This window comes from Ammodytes marinus, assembly GCF_949987685.1.
Source record: "Ammodytes marinus genome assembly, chromosome: 19".
NCBI classification, from domain to species: domain Eukaryota; kingdom Metazoa; phylum Chordata; class Actinopteri; order Uranoscopiformes; family Ammodytidae; genus Ammodytes; species Ammodytes marinus.
In genome coordinates this window covers 19,184,186-19,209,073 of record NC_137223.1, presented here as the reverse complement: position 1 = coordinate 19,209,073, position 24,888 = coordinate 19,184,186, and the positions used below count along the sequence as shown (strand labels likewise).

At 40.1% G+C, this 24,888-nt stretch overlaps 1 protein-coding gene across 1 annotated transcript in view; it reads left to right on the top strand.

Annotated features, from left to right (window-relative positions):
• Nucleotides 1-20,113, top strand: part of cep128 (centrosomal protein 128) — a 49,031-nt gene extending 28,918 nt beyond the window's left edge. The window contains exons 18-25 of the mRNA XM_080048307.1: nucleotides 4,929-4,988; nucleotides 6,457-6,649; nucleotides 11,050-11,099; nucleotides 12,320-12,343; nucleotides 16,090-16,167; nucleotides 16,490-16,603; nucleotides 18,377-18,485; nucleotides 19,498-20,113. Of these exons, the coding sequence (XP_079904433.1) occupies nucleotides 4,929-4,988; nucleotides 6,457-6,649; nucleotides 11,050-11,099; nucleotides 12,320-12,343; nucleotides 16,090-16,167; nucleotides 16,490-16,603; nucleotides 18,377-18,485; nucleotides 19,498-19,589 (720 nt within the window). The 3' untranslated portion in view covers nucleotides 19,590-20,113. The remainder of the gene's footprint in view (nucleotides 1-4,928; nucleotides 4,989-6,456; nucleotides 6,650-11,049; nucleotides 11,100-12,319; nucleotides 12,344-16,089; nucleotides 16,168-16,489; nucleotides 16,604-18,376; nucleotides 18,486-19,497) is intronic.
• Nucleotides 20,114-24,888: the final 4,775 nt, after the last annotated feature.

Genomic DNA, 24,888 nt, shown 5'->3' with positions numbered 1-24,888 from the left:
GTATTCAAATAAACAGTTGTTTATTTCTATAGTGCGCATTGGCATCTTTGAGCAAAATACCCCCAAAATTTTCGCCGCGCCCCTTGTGACCTTGGCCAGTGACCACCTTCACTAAGACATTTTCTGGGGGAAACACTGGTAAAAGTAATGATTTGGTCATTCATCAAATAATATATATATTGTGGAGTTGTCTGGCTCAGAGAGCCATGTGTAATGTAAGACCGCCTTTCAGGGGGCCCATCAGGACTTTTTGTATAGGGGCCCAGAATTTGGTGCTACGACCCTGCACACACACACACACACACACACACACACACACACACACACACACACACACACACACACATACATACATACCAGGGATGGAAATTAACTTTTTTGCCTACCAGCCACTGTGGCAGGTAGATTTAAAAATCTACCAGCCACTCATCTTTTTTACCAGCCACTTTTTATACGCAATATCTTTTTTAATATATGCGTTAATGTTAAACAATACAATAGTAAGAATAGCTAATGAAAGTGTTTTTCATACAAATGTTTTCCATCAGAAGTCATTTGTACTGTAAGTAAGTGCTACCAAGGAACTGAGTTGCAAATTAAATGGTACACTCTTACTATATATGATACACAATACACGCCATCTTTATTTCAAAACATTGTATAATTGAACTCCATATATACTCTGGGTTCAATGCAACTTTTTTTCCCAACTGGCCCGCTTGGCCAATAGATCCGAGTTTTACTGGCCCCTTGTATATTTTCACTGGCCCTGCAGACACCTTTTTTTCATCATTTAGTCAATAATTATAATACAGTATTGAAGTTACCTTTAGATTTCTTTTTTCTTTTTAGTTAATGATATGAAATGTTGATATTGTTTATCACTTTCTCCATATGCATTAGGGATGTGAATGTGTCGACACATTGACCGGTTTTCCACTTGCGCTCAAGTCAAATTTAAAAATAGAAATCTGAAAATCAGGGAGTTATGCCGTTTTATTAATGGGAGATGTCACCGTGTCACGTCTGGTCGTGAGCGCGCTGCAGGAGCGTCACTTCTGCAAGGTGCGTGCATGAAGTAATCAGCTACACATAAGAGTCCGGTGTGGGACCATTTTTTCACTGTTGATAAAAAACAGTGCAGTGCAAAAGATGCAGCATAATGTTAAACGCTCGTCTGAGACTATGACGTTAAATCATCTAGAAACACACGATGCCTTCGTCCGAGCAAAGCAGCGTTTCACCGTGAGATCACTAGTGAGTGCGCGAGCCACCGCACGGGGAAGAACTCTGTGGTTTGAGGCTCAAATAATAACCGGGGATATTCTCCCCGTTAGCGATATCGATGGGAAAGGCTTCCCTGTTTGTATGCGATCTGATTGTATGTCTCGAGCCTTAAATACAAAGCCATGTCGGCAAACTGACTGCGCGACTCAAGGGACTGTATGTGAGCCGAATCCCTCCGTTAGTTTCTGTTTCAGCCGACACAATTAAAATCACCTCTAAGCACGGACAGCGTTTAAATAAAGCATCTCATTTGTATTACCATTAGGGCTTTGATGCAAATACTGTAACAACGGCGGCAGCTCTGCTGCTTAAAGGAAAAGCGCAGTTTTCACTTTATTTTCAGCACCTCAACCTCTGCTGTGGGAAGAAAAAAAGGGGGCAAAGTAAGTCGATTGATTTGTCGACTTATGCCTCCACACGTTAACTCGCAGATAGTATTTCCTAGCGGAGCGGATCGCGCCGTAGTTCAGTTCGACTAGAAAGGCAAACAGAAACTGTTGAACTGTGTAGCGCCCTGTCATCATGTTCATGACGAATGTATTAAATATGCAAATTAGATCGGACCTGACTGGAAAGTATTACCCGACACAGTGGCGGGTGAAGTGACACAATTTACACGCCAGCACGCAAATCTACCCGCATTTGGCGTGTGGCGGGTGTTAATTTCCATCCCTGATACATACACACACACGGGGCGGGTGTCCGTTTACGCGGGAGACAAGACAGCTAGCAAACAAAATTGAGACACACGGAGGAAGATTGAGAGATACTGTTTTGAACCTATATTGTTGCACCCACTAAATCAATAATGCACAGACACTGCGGAGAATAAAGTAAGATGTCTTCCTACCTTCATGCTTATTTGCCCAAAGCATCCCATAAACCGTCCATAGAGCCCTCGGCCCCGCCCTTTCCTCTGCTTCTCTCTTTACTTTTCTCCTTTTCACCCATGCGGGCTGTGTATGCAAGCTACAGGTGCAGCTCGGTGCAGCTCACCGAGCTGCACACCACTTTTGCACCGGGTCAAAGGGCACTATAGAAGTGCGATTAATCTGCGTTCATTTTTTTAATCGCGTTAATTTTTCTGTGATTAATTAATCGAAATTAACGCGTTAATTTGACAGCCCTAGTTAATACACAGCCTAGGCTCTGTAAAGGGGCATGTTGCTAGCTACATGTTAACATATGATTCGTTTACATACCCATTTACAAAGCATAGGCTGTGTATTAACACCAGATTTTTCCTCAGTGCACAAACATTACATTCAGGTAAGGGATCGTGAGGAGATATTAACTGATTTTGACAGTGTTCTCCAGCAATGTTAACTCCACCTTTAATATTTTCACCCCCCTGTTTACTTTAAACTGTTTAATGAAATGTGTGCCACAGGGATCATCTCTTAACACACATCTCACTGTGTCCTTTACGCTTGCCACGTTAGTATTAACATTTTGTCTTTTGTATCTCTCTAAACGTTGCCATCTTAACCCTTGTCTTGGCGTGGGTTGAAATTGGAACCAAAGACACCTAGTCGCAGATTTACTCGCATTCTGACAGAGATACAAACACCATGCAGTCGCACAGTTAAATAAGCCATGGCAGACACTTGGATTCCGTGGCAGTGCTGCTGAAAAAATTGTGGCATTTCTTACAGTTCAATCCCACAGACAGCACTTTCAACTCCCAGTTTACTTGTTCAGTTTTTCGGCAGTTTCACCTCCTTTTTGTCTGCCGCTGCTCAGGGCTGCCTTTTTGAAGGTTTGGGAAAGAGTAAAGAAAGAGAGAGGCATAGAGGCATGTTTCATCCACCCACACACAGTCACACGCTCTGCCATGCGGCTATACACTCCCTGAGAAGGGGACCTCTGCACAGCATCATTCCAGTGCCATACTTTGTGCTCTTGTGACAACAACTTGGGAAATTTGTTTAGCTTGGAACTGGTTTTGAGTGATGGCTTGAAATAGTAGCTTGACACTTGTGCATCGACAATGTTGTTTGTCAAGGCACAGGACAAAAAGGGTCGCAAAAAATCCTGCTGCGTGCTTTCCGTCTGTGTTGATCATGCGTAAACACCGTACCACAAGAGTGTACTTGAAAAGATAGTTGTGTTTTTCTTTTTGTTGATTTTCGTTCATGGCTGTGTGTGAGTTTGCACATGTAAAGTTGGTGAACCTGTGTTTGTTATGAGTACAGGTTTTTATTTATTTGTATCGATGTAGTGGTTTTTAGCTGCCTGTCTGTGTTAGCAGGGTGGTAGGATGTCTCCCTAAGACTAGATTTTTACACAAAAACTTTTGGAAAGGTTGGTCAGGGGCACAGAATAAATTATTTACTTTTCATGTGCCAATGGAGCGTGTGACTCATCTAAAAGGCATGTTACTTAAATTGATTTCAACATAACACCATATCAGCAATGGATAGTTTGATATGACATTTAGTAAACACATTCGATTCATTATTTTCAAGTTCCTGAATAGTGAATTCTAATGTATTCTCCTCTAGCCCTACCATGGGGTTTAAATGTGTTTTTGTTTTTCGAAAAAAACTATAGGAAAGGTTGACACATTCATTTCCCCTTATGGATCAATTGTAATAGCTTTTCTGATTCCCTGGTTGAAACTAATGATAATCCATCTGCCTCAATGTTACGGTGTGTTAAGTGCTAGTAAACAAATGTTACCATGATAATTGGCCAAGCTCAGGTGAACGTGGTAAACATAAGATATGCTCAATAAAAAACAAAACAAAAAAACATGACACCCTCACAGAGGGGCTAATTACTTGTGTTCAAACAAACTACAGCTAATCCTCAATTATGCAGGGTTTAAAGTGCAACCCCCGCTGACCTCTGAAAAGGATCGAGATCTGATTGGCAACATGTGGTTATGATAATACATTTAAATGGCTAATATTTGTACAGGCATATCCAATGTTCCATTTCAGGTACTGGCATGCACATGTGTTTATTTCTTGGATAATAAAGCCGTTAACCAATTATTGACATTTGGTGAAAATGTGGAGCTGACACATCTCACTGATTGCATAGTTTTTAGGCAGATGTGTGTTTTCAGATGAGTTCTATGTCGTTATGTAACTGTGTTTGTCTGTGTATCTTAGTGTCTTTTTGTAGTGCGTGTGTGTGTATGTATGTGTGTGTGTGTGTGTGTCAACATTCATTAGGAGTTGGCAGACAGTCAGTTTGTATTGCTGATGCTGACAAGCTTTTCCGGGAAGGATGGAACACACTCCCTGAGCACACACGCACACACACACACACACACACACACACACACACACACACAGCCTCTATGTGTGTTTGTGCATGCACCAGTGTGTGTAGTGTCATAGACTGTTTCCAAACACGCACCCCAATTTAAGTTGACAGCAGCCGTTCTTCACTACAGTGAAGGGTTTGACAGGGGGCCGTTCTTATTTTCGTCTTGTTGATTTGTCCATTCACTTTTTCAATCTTCTATTTTCTTCCCTGTTAAAGGGTTTTTTAAGGGAGTTATTCTTCAGCTGAGTTGTGGGTCTGAATATGGTGGGTGTTGTATTGCTGTACAAATTGTAAAGCCCACTGAGTCAAACCAAGGCAGCACAGCCCCCACATTCGCATTAATCTCTGTTCTCTTTTAACAGGTTATCTCCCAGAAACCTGGATTAGTGAAAGACCCCCACCGCTGGCTAGCTGAGACAAAGGTATGAGTCTTCCATAGAGTAGTGCTGCCTGCCTTACAAGGGATAATCAATTATGTAGTTACCGCTACACGATTAAGCATGTGACACCATAACCATTAACATCATGCTCAGTCCCACACTATATAGAAGATTAATGAAAGACAAAAGCATAGAATATATTTAGTCACTGATTTGGTTCTTGCAAATTTAAAATTAATGTTGCAACCACTCACAGTATGTGTTTTCTTATTTGCTACCCACCCAACATTTACTTTGGATGAAGGAGAAAACTATCATTTGTTGTTGAAGAAGCTACTTTTCACAGCAGAGCACTGATGCGTGGTGAGAGTCAGCAACGATCCTAATGAAACTGCTAAATTCGGGGATTTGCGACTTTAAATGTCTTTTTGGGTTATAAACATAAGGGCAAGGACAACAGTTAATTGCACAACCCTTAGAAGTTAGAAGTGATAGTACATTATTTCAATAGATTCCATCCCTCTTAGGCAGCGTTCATGGTTAATTCATGGAGCTCTCTTCCTCCGGACATTCGGTACATGGTCTCCGAAGATGTTTTTAAAAAGCAACTAAAGAACCATCTTTTTAAATTGCCTTTTTTCTGACCCTTAGATGCCTTTTGATTGTTATTTTGTTTTATTTGGAGTCCCCTGTTGCCGGTTTGTTATTGTAAATCTTATTTATTTTTACACGTATACTTTAACTTTTTTATTCTTGTGAAATACTCTGTGAATTTTAATTTGCTGAAAAATTATACGCTAAATAAATATATTTTTATTAGCCTGATGCTCTGCTTTGGTGAGGCTTGTTTAATTAATGAAATTGTGAAATAATGTGTTGCCCTGTTGCCATTATCTTCTTCCCTTTTGCAATAAAAGTTGCCTTCGGCTTCTTCCCCAATCACATCAGTTCCCATTTAGTATTGCAGGGATGTTCTGTAGAAAAGAACCATGTAATTATGGCTGTGGCAGTGAAGCATGACGCTGTGTTCAAATGCGTTTGTACAATTCATAGTGTTTATCACCATAATATATATTTCCTGTCAGAAATGCTTTCAGAGCACCGTGCATTTACAAGAAGAAAAAAACTCTAGAAAACAAGAGAGATAATTAGCTTCTTGATGAGTTGTTTTTATGTTAGCAAAATCCTGCCATGATTAATTTAAGCTTACTTTACTGGCAGTTGGGATTCCCATTAAACCATATTGAACACATTTTTCCTTTCTGTAACAACCCAAGTTTGTATGAAATATTTATCATCTACATTGCCTGTTGCATTGCTCTGCCCAACACTACTTTGATTGGGATACTTTATTCTATCTCTGTTCTGAACTTGAGTTTACCACCCGAGATCTTTCAAGAAACTTGTAAACTTGCTGGAGAAAAAACATTTTCATCATAACAAATGGATCTGAAATGCACGTGAATCAATCACTCATCACATTGATTTTGTATGTATTAACCCCAACCAGACCAAGCTACGCTGGCTGTGTGAGGAGGTGCGGGAGTGCAACACAAGGGAACAGAGCCTGAGGAAGCAGCATCAACAGACCAGGGATCAGTTAAAGGGCCTGAGGCAGAGCCGGGACTCTGAGCAGGGGGCTCTCCTGCAGCGCCTGGACCAGCAGGAGAAGCTGCTGCACTCCCTCAGCACTGACAAGAGAGGTACGCCAACGCTGTAAATTAGAAACTAACTGTTATATGAAAGTCTCCAGCTGACAGAGGTCATTATAACTGTATTGAGCACACCCACGCTCAATACAGTGTCACAGCACAGCATCAAGTGAGACTCATATGCTTCTCTATTTAGGGGAGAGTGGCCTAAGTTGTGCAACTTTTCACTCAAAGTGACTTTAAAGTAAGGCCTTGACAGTAAAGTCTCCAACTCAAATATGTACATATATTTCAGGGTGTTGTGCATCCCTGGCAATAAAAACTTTGGATCTGGAATAAATTGTTGAATAAATGTAGCTTTCGGAAAAAAAGTTGTCTTGATGCACAACTTGCCCCCGGTGTGGTGTAAGTTGTGTGGTTGGAGAGAATACCATGGGGTAAATTGTGCCATTGCTATATATCTCATAAACTGTAATGCAAGACAAATCCATTAGACAATCACTTATTTAAGGTGTATTTAAAGTAAATATTTTACAAAGATTGAAGGTCAATTTTCTTAAACAAGGCCTAGCAGATCTAATGGTTTTCCCTGCAAAGCTCACAATGACAAAGTCACCATCATAATCTTTCTGGCCATCTGAACTCTCATCAGTGGTGTCGTCAAGTGGAATTGAGATGTCGCTCTCTTCTGAGCTACTGTAGACAATCACTTTCTTTTGGTGACCAGCGTATACAGCCATGCCACTGGCACAACTCTCAGAAATGTACTTTGCACTAGTTGCTCCGTGCTTGTGGAACCAACTGCCACCTGACAAATGTGATTCCCTCTACATTTCTGCCTTTAAATCAAGGCTCAAAACCCATATGTACACCCTGGTGTTTCCTCCCCATTAACTATCTTACCTCTGCACTACTATCTGTGTTTATGTGGATGTATGGGCTTTACGTCTTTTATTTTGGTTATTGTTATTTTACCTTTATTGTTTACCTACTGAATGCACTATGTACAGCACTTTGGACAGTGCAAACTGTCATAAATGAGCTTTTATAAATACATTTTACTTACTTACTTACTTACTTACTTACTTACTTACTTATAACTCACCTAGGCCCTTTGGCACAAATCACCCCAATCCCAGAAATTTGGATAATAAGCATGATGCAGCAATTTAGGGCTGACATCGTGCTAACTGTATAGACTCAAAATGTAGCATACCAAAGCACTAAAACATGTGTCAAATGTTTTCAAACTTGTCTATAATTTTTCAGACACAATTATCAAAAAACCTTGATCATGGAAATGTTACTTTGAAAGGCAAAAAAACAGTTTTTTGAGCTTAAATGTGCTTATATCTTATTCCTTGTGTCTCCCTTCTTTACAGGATGAGTCAAATGGATGGCTCTTCTTAAATATGTGGTCACATTTCCAATTTCTTCCACGGTTTTCTAGAAACAAGGGGTGGCACAACTTCCAAAATGCACAACTTAGGCCACTCTCCCCTATGTATTAAGCACCTAATGCCTGATTTGAAAAAAAAAAAAAGCGTTGGATAAAATAAATCCAGTTTTCCATCTCTGTTAAAGATTCAGTGGTAAAACGGAGTGAACGTTGACCACAACACGCTCTTAATGAAAATGTATTTCCTCCCTGACTCTTGGACCAGTGGTCCCTTTTGACAGATACAGTCAGACACTGACTTCCTGTTTGTCTTTCTCTCTCTTTTGCATTTAATCACACTCTCATTAAAAGCAATGACTAATTCAGTTACTCAAGTGTTTTTTGTCACCGAGTGGTTTTCGTGCTTTGTGTTGTCATGGACACTTGTTAAAATGGTCTCTCTGTGCCTGTGCCTGTGTGTTATCTAATGCATTGTCCTTTAGACCACGCACACAGGCCCTGTTTGTTTATAACTACAAATATTTGAGCAAGCATCTTCATTTCTGTGAACCTTGAGACTTCTGTGGGAAACAATGAACTTGTATTCCCCATCCCAAGTCCTATATTTGGCTGAATTTTCTCCTAATGAGCTGGACATGCCAGGGACAAAACAACGTGTGCTTCATCTGAACAATAAAGGGGAATTGGCCTAATTTGTGTTCCATTAACAAAGAGTTAAAAGAAAGAGGGAGAGTTAAAAGAAAGAGGAAGACATATAACAGGAAGAATGATATGGACAGGGAGATTGAAGACCTGGACACAGAGAAAATTGACTTTGATATTTCTCTGTTTATTGTTCATTGTTGTAGCATCGCAGCATTCAGATAAGCCATCTGATAATCCAGCCTCAATATCCAGACCCCCTGCCAATCAGCCATTTGACAGAAGTGTGTGTGTGTGTGTGTGTGTGTGTGTGTGTGTGTGTGTGTGTGTGTGTGTGTGTGTGTGTGTGTGTGTGTGTGTGTGTGTGTGTGTGTGTGTGTGTGTGTGTGTGTGTGTGTGTGTGTGTGTGTGTGTGTGTGTGTGTGTGTGTGTGTGTGTGTGTGTGTGTGTGTGTGTGTGTGTGTGTGTGTGTGCGTGCGTGTTCAAAGGCACTGATATGGTCTTGGTCGTTATTAGACTTAAGAGGAATCCGTGTGTAACAACAAGCTACGAGATCTGTTTTTTTTCAATAGAAAGGCGTGCAAATTAAGATTTTATCAACTGTTTGCTTTGAGTATTGCTTCTCTGTAACACGCCTCAGTGATTCTCTTGTTGTAATACTGCAGAGCAAGACAATACTGACAAATCCCCTATAATGCATGAATACGTGCATTATGATGAGCATTGAGGACATTTGCAACACAACTTGCATTCAACCATACAGCGTGGCAAATACACATTTTATCCAAGTTTACCTGTTCCCATCACAACCCACTCTATTTTCCTGCCTTGGATTTCATCAAATTGGAAATTGTACTCTCATGGGATTTTTTCCCCTTATACCTACTTTTCTGTGAGCACACTGCAGAACCCCTCTGTGTGATATACAGTAGTTTTTCTCGCTGTGGATTTATTAGTGTTAGATTGCTGTTACCATCTGTGTGTTATCCTTCAGAGATTACATCACTTGCGCAGTGCACTCTATTGGCCTTTCCCTTTTAAGAAAACGAGTCAGCACTGCATGTGTAGATAACAGCAGTTCCAGTATTAGGTGAACCAGCTTTCTTCTGCTGACTTCGAGGTAGATTTTGAGCAGACTTGCTAAAACCTGAGGTTGGAGATTTGTTCCATTACCAGAAATGGTGTCGCCTAAGTATTTAAGTCAAAGCGTGTTGGGCCAGTGTGGTCAAGAAGTATGTTTGTTTACATGCACACCTGCTTTAGGAGGTGGTGGTTCAGTCAGGTACTAAGGTAATTGGATTTTGAACATGGCAACAGCCTGTGTAGCAAAGGAAAAATGAGGCAGTATTGGGTTTGCAGGAACATTTCTGTAGTCTGGCACAAGCTTTTAGAAGTCTCCAGTATTATTACGGTGTATGTGTCAGTGGCTTATGACACATTGTGAAAGAATTGTTTCTGATATTCAGTAAGTCATATTTAAAGCCATCATTCAAACAAATCTAGAATCAACACAGATGTTTGAGCAATCATTTTTAGTAATTGGAAGACTTTTATTATATACGTATATAATAATTGTTTATCAAAATAAAATGTTTTTCTTTTTATTATTCCCACCATTTTATGAAAACATTTGGCACAAAGCTTATCCCGCTCGGCATACTGCCAAGCAGAGGGAAGTCTGGTAAATATGGTGGCATTTGCTTCGTAAAACTTTACTGCTAAATGAAATCAGTTTTTCCTCTGAGTAAACACCTCATTAAGCAAACAATCAGTTCTTGTAATTAAAAACAATTTGGTGTTACAAGTAACAACACATGTAAGCAGAGTTTGCGTTTTCTGCACCCGTTTGCATAGTAAATATCGCACTAGCACCAAATGATGTAGGGTTAGTGATAAGTGACTGCACAGGGAGCGTCCTTAGCTCAGTTGGTAGGGCGTCCCCCCCATGGGCCTCGGCCAGCAGCGGACCCGGGTTCAATTCCAGCACGCGGTCGTTCTCTGCATGTCACTCCTCTCTCTGCCCCATTTTATCTCTGTCTCTACACTATCAATAAAGCATAAAAATGCCAAACAAATCTTTAAAGAAAAATAAAGTGACTGGACGGATCTACTTTTTGCACACCACACGGATTTAAAATTATTAAAATTGATCATTGTGGGATGTCCTTGTGATGCTCTGTGTCAAGTTAATTTGATCTGTCTCTAAGTTTGATCCAAAATTTAATATATCCAAATTGAATATTAAGTGAGACTTGAATCATCTACTTTTAAACCCCCCCAGAAAATGTCCTTGTCATTGATTAATGCTTTGTAGTAATTAGAGGGTTGAGAATACAGTCAACTCATCAAGTGTCAAGTTAATATATCCTTGAAATCTTGTTCAATTTCAACTCCTCAACACTTCTTTCAGAGCTGTTGGAGAGGTGTCGCAAGAAGGAGGAAGAGATGAGGAGCCTTCAGGTCAGCATTCTCTCTCGTTATTAATCCTTATCTGTTTGTCTGTTCATTTGTGTCTGTTAATCTGCCCTGAACGACACACATTTTAATATCCAGCTGGCCAAATTTCAACCATGTTGCCAAAAGCAGACAGCTGGCACTGTTTGTTTACACCACATTGCCTTAAATTTCTTTTTCTGTTTTGCATATCTGTGTGGTTGTTTTCTGTGTGAACTGCTGGGCTGTAGTCATCTAGAGCTATGTGATGCAGTGCTACAAACATTAGTACACAGCCGTGCGCCTGACAGAGTCCTTGTAGCCTTGCTTGGACAAGTAGCTAATTACTGCAGACACAAGGCCTTGGAGTTAAAAAAAAAGAAAAAAAAAGACACCAGAGGCCTTGTCCCTGTCTTTCAATACCACAGCATCTACACTTGGCAGGCCACCAACTCCCCTAGTCTGCCCCCAAGCATCTCACCGAACCTTAATTCACCATTAAACTGACTATCTCTCTCACACACACACACACACACACACACACACACACACACACACTGAACTGTGTGCTAATCATTTGTTCCAGGCGTGCGTTTGTACCTCCGTGAACGCGCATGTGTTTGTGTTGGATACCTGGGTCCCATCTGTGGCGGCGTGATGGCACCTGCCAGCGCTCGTGTGCAATTAATCAGTCCTCTCCGACCCAGCCGAGCTTTTAATTATGAAGGATGAGGAGAGAGAAAGATGTAGAGACGAAGAGAGTAAGGGACGTGGAGGAGTATGAAAAAAAACAGAGGGGGAAAGTTGTGGGCTGGGCTAAGGAAAAGGAAGTACCCTGGTTACAAGTCATCAACACATTACAGGCTGAGGAGGAGGCAGCACGTTAGGAGGTGGGAGCAGGTGTGTGTTTGAGTGGCAGATAAGAGCCATAGCATCACTTATGCATCGTTAGAGAAGGAACATCAGTCAGTCATCAATCAGTGTGTGTGTGTGTGTGTGTTTGTGATAAGAAGCCTGTTGTGCGCTACAGACACTCCCAAGCCCCCTGCATTTCCCTCCCTTGTTACCTATTTGTTGGAACCCTCTACTCCTCTATTCTGTCACTTCTCTCCATCACACACTGGGTTTCTCTCTGCTTGTCTACCATTTTGAGCAGTTACCTGGTCTCACTTTCTGACTCATCCTTTGGTATTGATTCTTCTTAATATATTTGTATACGTAATGCTGTGTTTTTGTACCTTTTACAGGACCGTGTTTTAGATCTGGAGATGGTAAGGTTTAATTTCTTTAATCAAAGCAATGAATTATGACTTGCAAGATTTACGAAGCAATTTACATTATGTATTCCATGAATGGGTGAATGGGTAGCAATGTAAAAGGAATGGGGTCGTATTTTCACTTGACGGTTCTGTGCGTACCCGAGCGTATTCAGCATATAAACACCTTCTTGTGTATCACCGTTTTGGCCGGTGCTTGATCGCCTTGACGTAATGAGACGTCAGTCAACCTGGCTGCAGCTCCCTTTACCGCCACTGGCGACGCCATTGAGAAGGAATTACTGAAAGTTACATATTCAGCCTTTAAAGACAATTGGTTTGTACATTCAACTTTAGAAAACCTGGAGAAGTGAAGTGACCAGAGTTGTTAAATAAGAGTCAAGCTGACTATTAGCATGATTGGATATAGCTGTGTAGACAGGCTCACATAAGGCTGTGTTTGTAAAGTAACCCATAGATGCTCACACAGGGTTAGAAATGATTGCTCTAGTCAAGGCTCAGAGATCTGTTAATCATCATAAGTCTTGCTGATGTGGTTAAGCACCGACAATACTGACAATACGGTATTGACCTCACCATCCAAACTGTTCATCACTAGCATCCTCAGTCAGCTATAACATGTCAGCCTGACATGAATAAGCACAAGTGAAAGGTTCTATTGACCCAAGCCCTTTTTACTGTCTTCAAATGGAGCTGTCCACCAATTCACCCTATCCATCCATCACAGTTATGCGGCACGCTTGGCCACATTAACCTTCAATTAACTGTCATGAGGAAATACCTTGAACCACTATCAAGTGAAATTAATTCTGCTTACTGCAACACCACTACAGCAGGATGCATCAAGCCATTCTCTAACCAGTGTGGGCGTGGGGACCCGCTGAGAGCCTTATGTCATGGTGCCATTCATTGCAGCAATCAGCGTGACACCTCGTAACAACCCGCTCTTTTGATGCTTAAATTCTCCATATGAATGGGAATAGGAAGGCTATAGAAAAACACTGTGGACGGATGAATAGAATGGAGTGCGGTTTGAGTAGTTAATCAAACACTGTACAGAGTGTGATGTAACATAAGTCCTCAATTAGCTTTTGAATTGACCGAGCAGTATGACCACATGTGATGCCATGTAGGCTTGAGCACACAATTATTTTCATTCATAATGCATCAATTGAATGTAATAGACATCCATAGAAAATGTTTTATTGGGAATTGTATAGACTGCACTTCCCGGCAATACCATTTGAAAAAAAGGGAACACCGATTAGAAAACAAGCACCAATATTGCCTGTTTTTTTACATCCATGCTTGCCGGCTTTGATGGTGCATTACCACGTTTCTTGGTAAATAAACCAACACCGGCTGAAGTCCGTGAAAACAACAGCAGGCGTGAGTGTATTTGTTATATGCTGTGTTTGCAACATACAGGAAAACAATATACTGAAATTGTTCAGGGCGCACTCACACTAGGCCCTGTTGCCCTGTAGAAGGGATACCTGTAGCACGATTGTCCATTGAAGACATTTTTTGAGATAACAACATTGTACATTAAGTTTCTGAGCATATTAAGTAAGTTTTAAGTATTATCAAACAGACATACTCTCTTGCTTATTTGAAGACAGTCTAAATATACGTTTGTTGTGCATATGTGCGAATGCTTCTCTTCCAGTTTATCTAAATGATGAATATTACACATTTTGTTTTGCCATGTGGGAGGAATGTAAACAAACCAGTAAACAGTATCAGCTGTGCACCCATTGTTTGTTGGGTACAACATATCCCATTACCTCTGAAAATACCTCATAAGGCCGCCATCCAGCAATTACTGCCCACGGACAGCTGAGCCAGCCGTGCAGCTGACCCCAGTAATAATGGCTTCAGGCACGACACTAAAGATGCCTTACATCAATTAGTCCCTACCCACTTCTCTTTCTTTTCCTCCACCTTTAACTGAGAAGTGCCGAGGCACGAGGAAAACTCACGTGAGGGACGCAGAAACGAGTTATGGAATGTATTGGATAATTCTCCATTTACTCTTTATTTGTTGCATTATAGTGTTCTCTGCTTGAACTTTGTGAGTCTTAACTTGATTCATTTGTTGATAACAGAAGACATTTATAATGAACATTATTACACTAAAGCCTCTGTTGTCTCAATGCTGTGAGCTATTAGTCTCCCGGCTATCCTACGTGGTGAATTTATTATGCTTCTCATTCAAATTCATCCAAATGCATAATTCTGGATGTTTTTTATATGAGGGCAAACACCAATATGTTTACAATGGTACATTAGAAAAAACATATTATTCATGTAGGGGAGAACGGGGTAATTTGTCACATGGGTTGGATGTCACATTCGTTATATCTCGCCACCAGAGCGCGCTAGCTCTGAAATGTTGATATAAAAAAGGTCCAGAATTGGGATCAGAGGTCACATACATAGACTTCCTTGGAGGAAGACAGATGCATTTCAGGTGAGAGGATGTTTTGTGTTTTTCATGTCAAATTCAAAATATTTTGCTTCTCAGTATTTTTCTTCTAGGCTTTTACACAATGGGTTTATAACAAAACACTTGTTACCCTCAGAAAGTGTGAAGGGTAAACTATAGTTTAGATTGTGGTTAGCAAGCTAATTAGTTGTCAGATGGTTGTTGGCCTTGATGCTAGCAAGAAATTCAAGTTGGGGTTGGTCGTCAAATTTTTTGGGGGGTTGGTTGTCATATGTTATCTCAAGGCTGCAGCCAGAAAAGGAACCCAATAACGAAAGAAATTGTCAAGCTGTATCCTCACTGACACCCCAGAGAAGGAAAGAATAGAGCAGGAAAAGGCAGCTAGCAAGCAAAAGAAAAAAGGGCAACAAAATCAAAACAACCCAGTGCATCCCAAACTAGACCAGCTGCCAAGGCTACAGAACGTTATGTAGGCCTATTTGTCAACTTGACAATGCAATTAAACATTCAAATTTGGTTCTGCCTCTTTGCCTTCTTTTTAAGATTGTTCCCATTAAGATAACATTGTGACAAACAACCCCATAGTGTGTGACAACCGACCCCTTGATGGGGTTGGTTGTCACAATGTGTCAGAGTGTCTTTGATGGTAAATTACTTCTTCATTACAATAAGTTGGAAAAAAAGAGAGACACACATTTCTAGCCAACACCTTAAGCTTCAATTTAATGTAGGAATGGCTATTGACAGATGTTTTGGTGATGAGCAATTCTCACTAGAGTAAAAAGTGTGCCTACTTACCCCGTTCTCCCCTATTCTTAAGATTAAAGTCGGAAAAATATAAAAGAAAAAAATGTGTATTCGTTATTTTCATAGATTATATGGGAGTGTGATTGTGGGTCTGGAAAAAAATAGTGACACTTCTTACCATGTCATATGCCTGCAGTACTGAAACTGGCTGATCCAATGTGCCTGCAAATGAAGCAATGTGGTTCTGTGAAAAGTTTTTTTTATTGCAAATTTGTGACTTCATAACCGCAGAGATTGTTCTACTTTTTTCCACAATTGTATGACTTTATGAACTCAGAAATTATTATGATTTAGTTTTTCAGAATATTACAATTTACTGCAGGCTCCTTAACTTATTGATTTTTCAGTTCAATAATTTTACAGTTACTCATGTTTGCATTTGTTGCTAATGCAAATGGCTGGGGTTATATGGCTAAATATGAATGTCAGACAAAGCAGGAAACTTATATATTGCCATGTAAATTAACTAATTGTGTGTTGACAGAACACAAGAGTGGCCCTGGATAACCTGGAGTCAATTCCGGAGAAACAATGTCTGATGGAGAATTTTGAAGATTTGGAGGTGGGTTCATTTAAAGCCTAGATTTAAAAAATATATATTAATAGAATACAATGTTTAAGATGTTCTTAGACCGGCTTCATTGTCTACCACTCAAATTACCAAAATGTTGCTGCTTTACAAGATTAAGACAAATAAACACGCATGCAGAAAATGCACTTACGAACTGATCAGTGTTACAGCAATGTATTATCACATTTATCAATTCATTTCAGTGTTCTACTAAACTCAAGACTTGCAACTGGTCTGTTTGGCCTGGTTAAGCACAGTTGTGCTTCTGTCTGGGGTGGGTGATGATGACACAGCCTCCATTTTGTGCCTTCAGGAGTCACAGCGGCAGAGGGAGATGGTAGAGCAGCGCCACAGCAAATACAAAGAGGTCGTCTGGGACCTGCAGCACCAGCTGGATGAATCCAAACGCAGAATACAAGATTACAGAGTAGGAAACACACACACAGAGACAGATGCGATTCTGAACCCTAGGAAAATGATCTTTCTTATGCCTTACAAGTGCCTTACTCCCAAACAACAACCCACACCTTTCTATTTCAGTCACTAATTGCACGGCTTTGTTCAAACAGCAGCCGCTTGGATACGGATAGTCTGACTTGGAGAGCCATTTATGAGTCTAGCTCGCCCACACTGCTGCCAATGTGAGCACCCCACCTCATTTGCAACTTGTTCGAATAAATGAATAATTTCTCACGCCGGTAATGCATCATGGATGGACAAAGTGGAACAACTTAAAACACTGGCACAAACATAATCTAAAAAAAAAATGTGCTTATTTTCACAGCCATCAACTTTGTGATAAAGAAGTCAGGGGAGCCATCAAGACATCAGTGTTGACAGCTGATTGCCATCAGCAGTTTGCCTCCTCCCCTTAAGAGTCATACAGTCACTTTTTAACGGTTTTAATGAGCCAGATTCCCCTGCTGGTTTGCCAACTGCTTGCATTAGTTAAATAGCCGCGGCCCACCTGGGGTTTCTTTTAAGGAAAAAGGATGGATGGAATGTCTTAAGACTTTCATCTTGATCAGAGTCAGCAGTGCCAACAACAGCAACCATCTTCTGCACTGAATTAATAGGGACTCTCTGCTTGGAACACCAGTTTCTAATGTAATAATCAGACTGGATTATTTAATGGGTCAATCTGATGTTAAATTATCTATACATATAATACCGACGTCACACCGAATAAAAGAGAGCTGTATGTGTTTAACTTCAAGAGATAAAAGTGACTTGGTTGTCCTGGCACAGAATCACAGAATTATAAGCGTAATCTGTCCAGGCTCTGACACTTTTGCACACATTTTTACAGGCAAATAAAATGTCTGTAAGAGAACCTTTCATCCCACATGGGGGAACACAGTTTATACAGGAGTTCAAATCTCTCCCCTCCCAACCCAAATATTCTTACATTCTGTAGAGCATTCTGTCCAAAAAAGCGAATTTGCCCCACAGCTCCCAATTTAAGATGCTTTGAAGTTCGGGTTGTGTAGATTGTGTGTTTATTAACTGCATTACTGTAAGACATGCCCTATACAGAGCTTTTCACACTTCATCTAACAGCTTATTTTAATTTTACAAAGTGAAAATAAGCCTATTTAGGGACAAGGCTCTACTCAGGGGGTTGCTCGCCAACACCTTGTACCTACAGATGATAGTTTGGCAAAAAATAGCTTCTGTTCTATTTTCCACTGCAGTGTAGATCCTATGTACGTGTCCATGCTTTATTGCAGGTATTAAACCACTAATGGTAGTGATGATGGCGCCGGGTGAAAAGTAAAGGGGATTACCAGATTTATTACAGTTCATCCTGAGGGGAACATTAACGTGTGTGCCCCATTTCATAGCAAATCCATGAAACAGCTTTTGAGACATTTTCACAAATGCTTGCCTCATGGTGGAGAATTCAGGGAATCACCAACGTCGTCATTACAAGACTTGCATGGCATGGCATGGCATGGCATGGCATGGCATGGCATACAGTAATGGTTGAGTTGTTTCAGTCTGGACAGGATTTATTCACTCTAATTGAGTGGCTCGTGCCACCCTCAGGTTATACTCACCATTGATAGAGATCTCATAATAATCTTGTCTTCTCTCCCTTCTTCACAACTTCTTCTCTGCTGTTTAACATGCATTACAGTCTCACAGTGTGTCTGTCCACTTCTAGCCTTGTCAGCTACTGTGTCCTCCTGTCTTCCAGGAAGAGAAGCTGGACGCCACTTCCAGGAGCCTGAGACTAGCTGCTCTTTCTTCCTCCATTAAAGGCACCAGCACATTCCTCACTAGTTCCCTGAGATCTGACACACTGTGTGAGTATTTATATACTGATGCTGCAAAAACCTATAAGTGATAGCGTTTGTATTGGCGTCTTTGATGGTTGTCATGTTTTTCTACATCTTTGTGCTGCTGGATAATTTGAAAAAAAATATATATATATTTGTATTTTTAGATGTTTTGTACTACAGCACAGCGGCTGGATGGCTAAAATGATAGGTTACTTTGTAAGACACAATAATGATTGTGAATCGCCCATATTTGAAGAAGCATTTTTATTGTACTACTTTCATTTTATGTCAAAGTCTCAATATTTTTCAGTCAAAGCAGGTGTTTTTAGGCTAAGGGATATCGTTACTGGGTATTTGTTAACGTTTTTTTATGTAACTGTACAGTACATCATGAAAAAGATAAAGGTGTCATGTGCATAACTATAAGTGATTCATTTTACCTCGGCAGACTAACAACAGTGTTACTTTTCTATTCAGTATTTCAACAGAGCACTGAGAGCTTAAACTTTCCATCAATGTTCTGGAAGGGTTTGTGTATATTCCTGCCAGTGTACATAGCCAGAATCACTTGTAGTATGTACTGTAAGTGGCTGGCAGATATTTGGACGAGTGTGAGGAGTGAGCTCTCTGGGGCTTTATGTCCGTTTTCCCTCAAGGAATTACAGTGGGCAAAACATTGTATTGCTATTATGGAACACTAGTTTTGATATACAATTATCACATGTACAGTATGTTTCTCATGTTTTGATGACAACTTTGGCCTTTACAGGTAGTGCTTATCATTTAGGTAATAGAGTTTATAGGTCCAGAAGAAAAGATTTGTACTCCAAAACCTTGAACAGCGAACTGCTGTTACAAAGCCGTTTTCATATACAGGCCTGGTCTAGCCAAACGCCCACACACTTTTTCACCACCATTTCATTTCTGTAGATTGAATCTGGGCCCATAAACACCTGAATATGGAACTCACTCCCACATTTTAGGCTGGAACTTGGTTGAAAATCAGGATGAATATAATTGTTTTCCTTTCCTGCAGCTCCTCCCAAACGCCTGACCAGTTCAGACTTGGATGACTTGACGCTGGTGAACGGGGCCGAACACTTCACTGATGGGCTCAACTTCAAGTGAACCTCCTCCTACCTGTTTCTGTACAAACAAACGATGCTAGCAGCCGATTGGACCGTCATGGTGCTCATCCAGAACAAAGAACAACTTGACTGCACTACATGGAGAGGCCTTGAACTCAACACTAATCTTCCTCAACTACCTCAACCAAGCAATCAGCTATGGTGGTGCTCAAGAGCAGGAGGCTAAGACTGTGAGATTTCACTGCAAGCTCTGAGAATGAATCTGAAGGAGGAGATATGAGTCTGGACACTGTGAAAGAAAGCTATTCTGTTATTTATAAGAACCTGAATGGAATGTATTTCATAGATTTGAAAAAAAAATGTTTAAACCAAAATAGTTTTAACTTTTACATTTCTTGCCATTGTTCCTACATTTTAACTTTTTAAATTCAACAGCGGTTTTGAATATTATTATCATGCCAATGTGTGCTTAAAAGATTTAGGATAACTCTATACAAACAAAACACTGGTTACCCAGGGGGCAAAGTGATTTTATGGACATGTAAAAGGTTGTTCACCAAAAATGACATCTAGGACCTTCCACGATCACAACCTGGGTGGACAACCTTGTCAACAAGCTGCTGGAAAGCTACAGCGGGCCGACATAGCAAATCAGAACCACTGTTTAAGTGAATGGGGGTGAATGGGGATGGGCTAATGGGGAATTTTTTGAACTTATAGATATCATTATGAAACTTTGCCAGTTGATTACTGACATTAAAACAACAACTTTTTGTAATACAGTATTTTCCAAAATGTTTAAATAAATATGAAAAATCATCATTATCTTACTAATGATGCGTACATTTGCATATCTGCAAAGCCCCAAAATCTAGATGTTGGAAGAAAACAAAGTCAATTTGTTTTTAAATTTTGAAAACAAAACAAGTGTCCAACTGCCTGAAGCCTTTCCTAATCACAGTTCAAATGTGATCAATAACCCATAGAAAATAATTTTTTTACACAGTTACATTTCATGTGCCATGGACCAAAAGTCTCCTTTTGGAGTCTCCAGCTGGTATTTTAGGAAACGGCTAGACATTCCCTTGGAAAAAACAGTGTAAAAAATTCATTTTCTATGGGTTATTTGAACTGTGATTAGGAAAAGCTTCAGGCAGTTGGACACTTGTTTTGTTTTCAAAATTTAAAAACAAATTGACTCTGCTTTTGTCCAACATCTAGATTTTGGGGCTTTGCAGATATGCAAATGTACGCATCATTAGTAAGATATTGATGATTTTTCATATTTATTCAAACTTTTTGGAAAATACTGTAATACAAAAAGTTGTTGTTTTAATGTCAGTAATGAACTTGCAAAGTTTCATAATGATATCTATAAGTTTAAAAAATTCCCTATTAGCCCATCCCCATTCACCCCCATTCGCTTAAACACTGGTTCTGATTTGCTCTATGTCGGCCCCCTGTAGCTTTCCAGCAGCTAGTTGACCAGGTTGTCCACCCAGGTTGGGATCCTGGAAGGTCCTGGATATCATTTCTGGTGAACAACCTTTTACAACGCTCCATGTCTTTTTTTCAAAAAAAGGTAGGTGCCTTTTGAAAAAATATGCAATTTCATCATGAAAATGTGACAAATGTGATGTTTCCCATGTAAAGACCGGTTTTCTGTATGACTTTCAATTTTTTGTTTCCAGCAGAACGTATTTTTTTAAAACAAACAAAAAAAAGCACAAATGTCTATTTTTTAAGAAATGCAACCAAAGTATATGCTTTATGAATAAATTGTCATGCATCTGAACGTCTGCTTCTGTAAGTACACTTGATGTCCCCTTCATTTGAAGTGTTTGCTTTGCAGCAGCCGAGAGACTGCAGCTACTCCCATTAGTGTATCTTTTGCTTTCTGCTGAAAGTCCTTCATCGCTGAGAACAACTCAACAGCCACGAGAGAGAGATGTCCTCTTTTAAATTATTGCTCTGCTTCAAGGGTGTAAACACACTACCTGCTGTTTGAACACTTCTCAGAGGTATCTCTCTGAAGACTTTGGAACAGTACAGTATGGTGTACAGTATACACCTGACCAGCACCCACAGTGCACATTTATGGAGCCCCAAAACTGACAAATTGTATAAAGGTCATCAAAGATATATAACTAAATACATTAAAATGGGATGTTACAAGTAAAATGGTCTACGTTTTTCTAATCAGTTCGGTAAAAAAATTATTTAAAAAGCTTTTTTTTTCTCCCTTACCCACCCTCCTTAGCGTTAGCTTGCTGGCAAAAATGCTACAGCAACTGTTTCAAGAATGTATAGTGTTAGTACAGCAGTATGCAATGCAATATATTATGATGATTAACATTAGCAGCTAACTGATGTATGAGGTTTTATGAGCTGGTGAAACAACTGATTTGTGGGGGGAAAACAAGTTTTTAACAGGCTAATTGGAGGGTAAGGGAAAAGTATAAGTGTGTAGTTTAGTTCTGGAACTGTGGTGAGTCCAATTAATTACACCACTTGGTAATAATTAGAGTGTTACTCACTGCAATCATGTTTCACAAGAGTAGGCTACTTTGAAATCTGATATTAGACAACCCCCCCACCCCCACCAAAAAAAAAAAGTTTAATGCAGCTTAACTAAATCCAGGCCTTTGGGCTGTTGGAGCTTTGTGTGTCCTAGCTGTACAACACAAAATATTTTTGAAAGCTGCAGGTGTCTTTTGTACAGCAGCTTATAATCAAAGGCAATAAAATAAAAGTTATTTTGACAGCTAAGTAGTCTTCCGCCTTATTAAAAATCAAAGCTTATGTAAAGTGTGGCCTTTTTGAACACTAATGTACCGTCTCATCCTCTAAAGAGACGTGCTGTTATCTCACATTTTCATAAATAAAAAGTCATGTTGTTGGACAAAGCAAAGTTTTTGTTTGATTTAGTCAAAAAGTTCCAATAGTCTGGGCGATTACAGGTCCAGTCTGACAAAATGTGTCTGTTTTATAAAGCAGTATCCCGAGGAAAGGAAAGCTCAACCAAGCTTAGAGCTAAAATGAGCTGCGAAGCTGTGCTAAGCCTTCGCCCAATCCCTCTTTCCCCTCTTAAATTCTGAGTACATATGGAAAACCCAGGTCCACAGAAACAATTCTTGAGACAGACTGACTGCACTTGTGTGGTGACCCTTTAACACGCTGTAGATTTTTATTTTTTTTATTGACTTGGTGGTTGCTGGTTCAGTAAGGGGTCTGTCACCTAAACACAGACAGATGGTGTAGTCCCTACAAGTCCAGTATAGCTAAGCCTTACAGATCCCCAGACACTAAGAAATGGAAAATGTAAGATGGTTTTCCTTTGTAACTTCTATTTCACCTGTCAGACTGCAGCAGCGGGAGTTTCCGTAATAATATGTGTTCCCCAGAAGGGCTCAAAGTTCTATTTGAAGATGATGAGAAATCTCAGAGATTTGATTTTTCACTCATCATTCATTATAGTATTGATATTTTCACATTTTTCTAAATAAATCACATTTGGTAGACTCAGACACACTCATACTCACTACCTAATGGGCTTCTTTATACTGTAACTACATGCCTAGGAAAGTCTATGCGTATCTAAGCTCTATTAGTTTGCAAAAAGCAAACTCCTAGAACCGTTCCGCCGCTCCCAGCAAACTGTTTTCCCCATTTACATTCTGCCCCCACCATTACTCCAGCTCTACTTCACTTTTTCAGGTAGAGAGATGTGAATGAATAAATTCAAACTTTCCATTGGTTTGTGTTTATTATCGATTTCCTACAGAGGAAAGAAACAGCCTCTGACTGTGTTAGAAAAAGGAGAAGATTCTGCATTTGCACATGCATGAAAAATGTAACAGACATCCGTCTTAACTTGTTGGAATAAATTGCTGCATGACAGTCAAGGTTATTTAAAATGTGCCAGTAGTTTTTCAGATTTATTCATTTGGACTCACAAGATGCTTCTCTCCCGAAATGTGTGATAGAGTAAGGATCAGAACCTGGTCATTAGCAGAGCACTCTACTATGCTCTGCTAACATCTACTACTATAAAGAAGAAATTTGGTCTCATGGTGTTCGGTGCTCCTGCTGGGGGATGTAGGAGGGTGGGAGGGTAACCCCTGTCTCTGTTCAAGGATGTTGAATGTGAATTGCCTCCTTGATATTTTAACCGGACGTCCAATGAATGCCGGTGGATGACTTTGACGTTGAGCCCCTTCCCAGTCGATGCATCCCCATGACAACTAGAACAACTTTATCCAGTCAGGAAAGCGACGAAATGTGACTGGAAAAACAAAACTGGGACAATGTTCTGAAAAGGCTTTAGAAAGGTTTAAAATTATGTTCAGCAGCAGCTCCATTGTGGTTTTGTGGTTGCAGGCAGCTGGAATCTCAAATGAATATCTTGCTCGATTCCAATAGGGGGAAGTAAAAAAATAAACATGTTAGGCTACTTATGTTTAAATGACCCAACCCAATTCTTTGATAAAAAGTGAACCCAACATTCAACGAGGCCCAGAGGTGCATTTGTGCTTACCAGTGTCCTGGCCTAACATTTGTATCTGTATCCCTGCTTTAGATTCAATATTTAAAAAAGGATGATTTAACTTCATCCTATATTTTATCATCCTACACAGGGAATGCAGGTTATTGGCTCAGCTATACACCAGTCCCTGCAGCTATTCAAGATCCAGTTAGGTTTTTGCCCAAGGGCACTACATCAGGATGTTTAACTTGAAAGCCCTGTCACAGCGTATGAGATTTGCTCTTTTTGTAGTTGTAAAAACACCTGAATACCACATACTTACACCATGTATTTAATTCAAAAATATATATAAACCCTTTCTCGTTTATACGGTGATAGGCTACCTCAAAGGTGCACCACAGTTTCAGGGGAGGGGGATTTGTTTACATTTGGGTAGCCTGCCGCTAGTTTATGTAATTTTTAGAATGGAATTATTCTATCATCGTAAATCCCCCCAACATTTTTTTAGCTGTCTAAGACTGGCATATGTTTGTAGACAAAACTGTCGAGCCTATACTGCTGTAAACAACAACAGTAAAACAGCAACTTTTTAGGTAGCTTTCTAACTTCATACAGTGTTTGGAAGATCCACATTTCCTTTGAGGAAAGTTTGTTCATTCACTTATGAGAATATGCCTTTCAAAATGTTCACTTCTCCGACACACCCAAAGTGACATAGCGCACCTTTAAGTTAAGGCTCAAAAAATAGTGCTTTTGCACACAGCAACCCCTTAGTGTTGCTTGTGCCTCTCACAGCCAGTCAAACAGCGATGAGGTGTTTGCCACTGCTGTTATAGTGCTGGCGTAAGCTTCT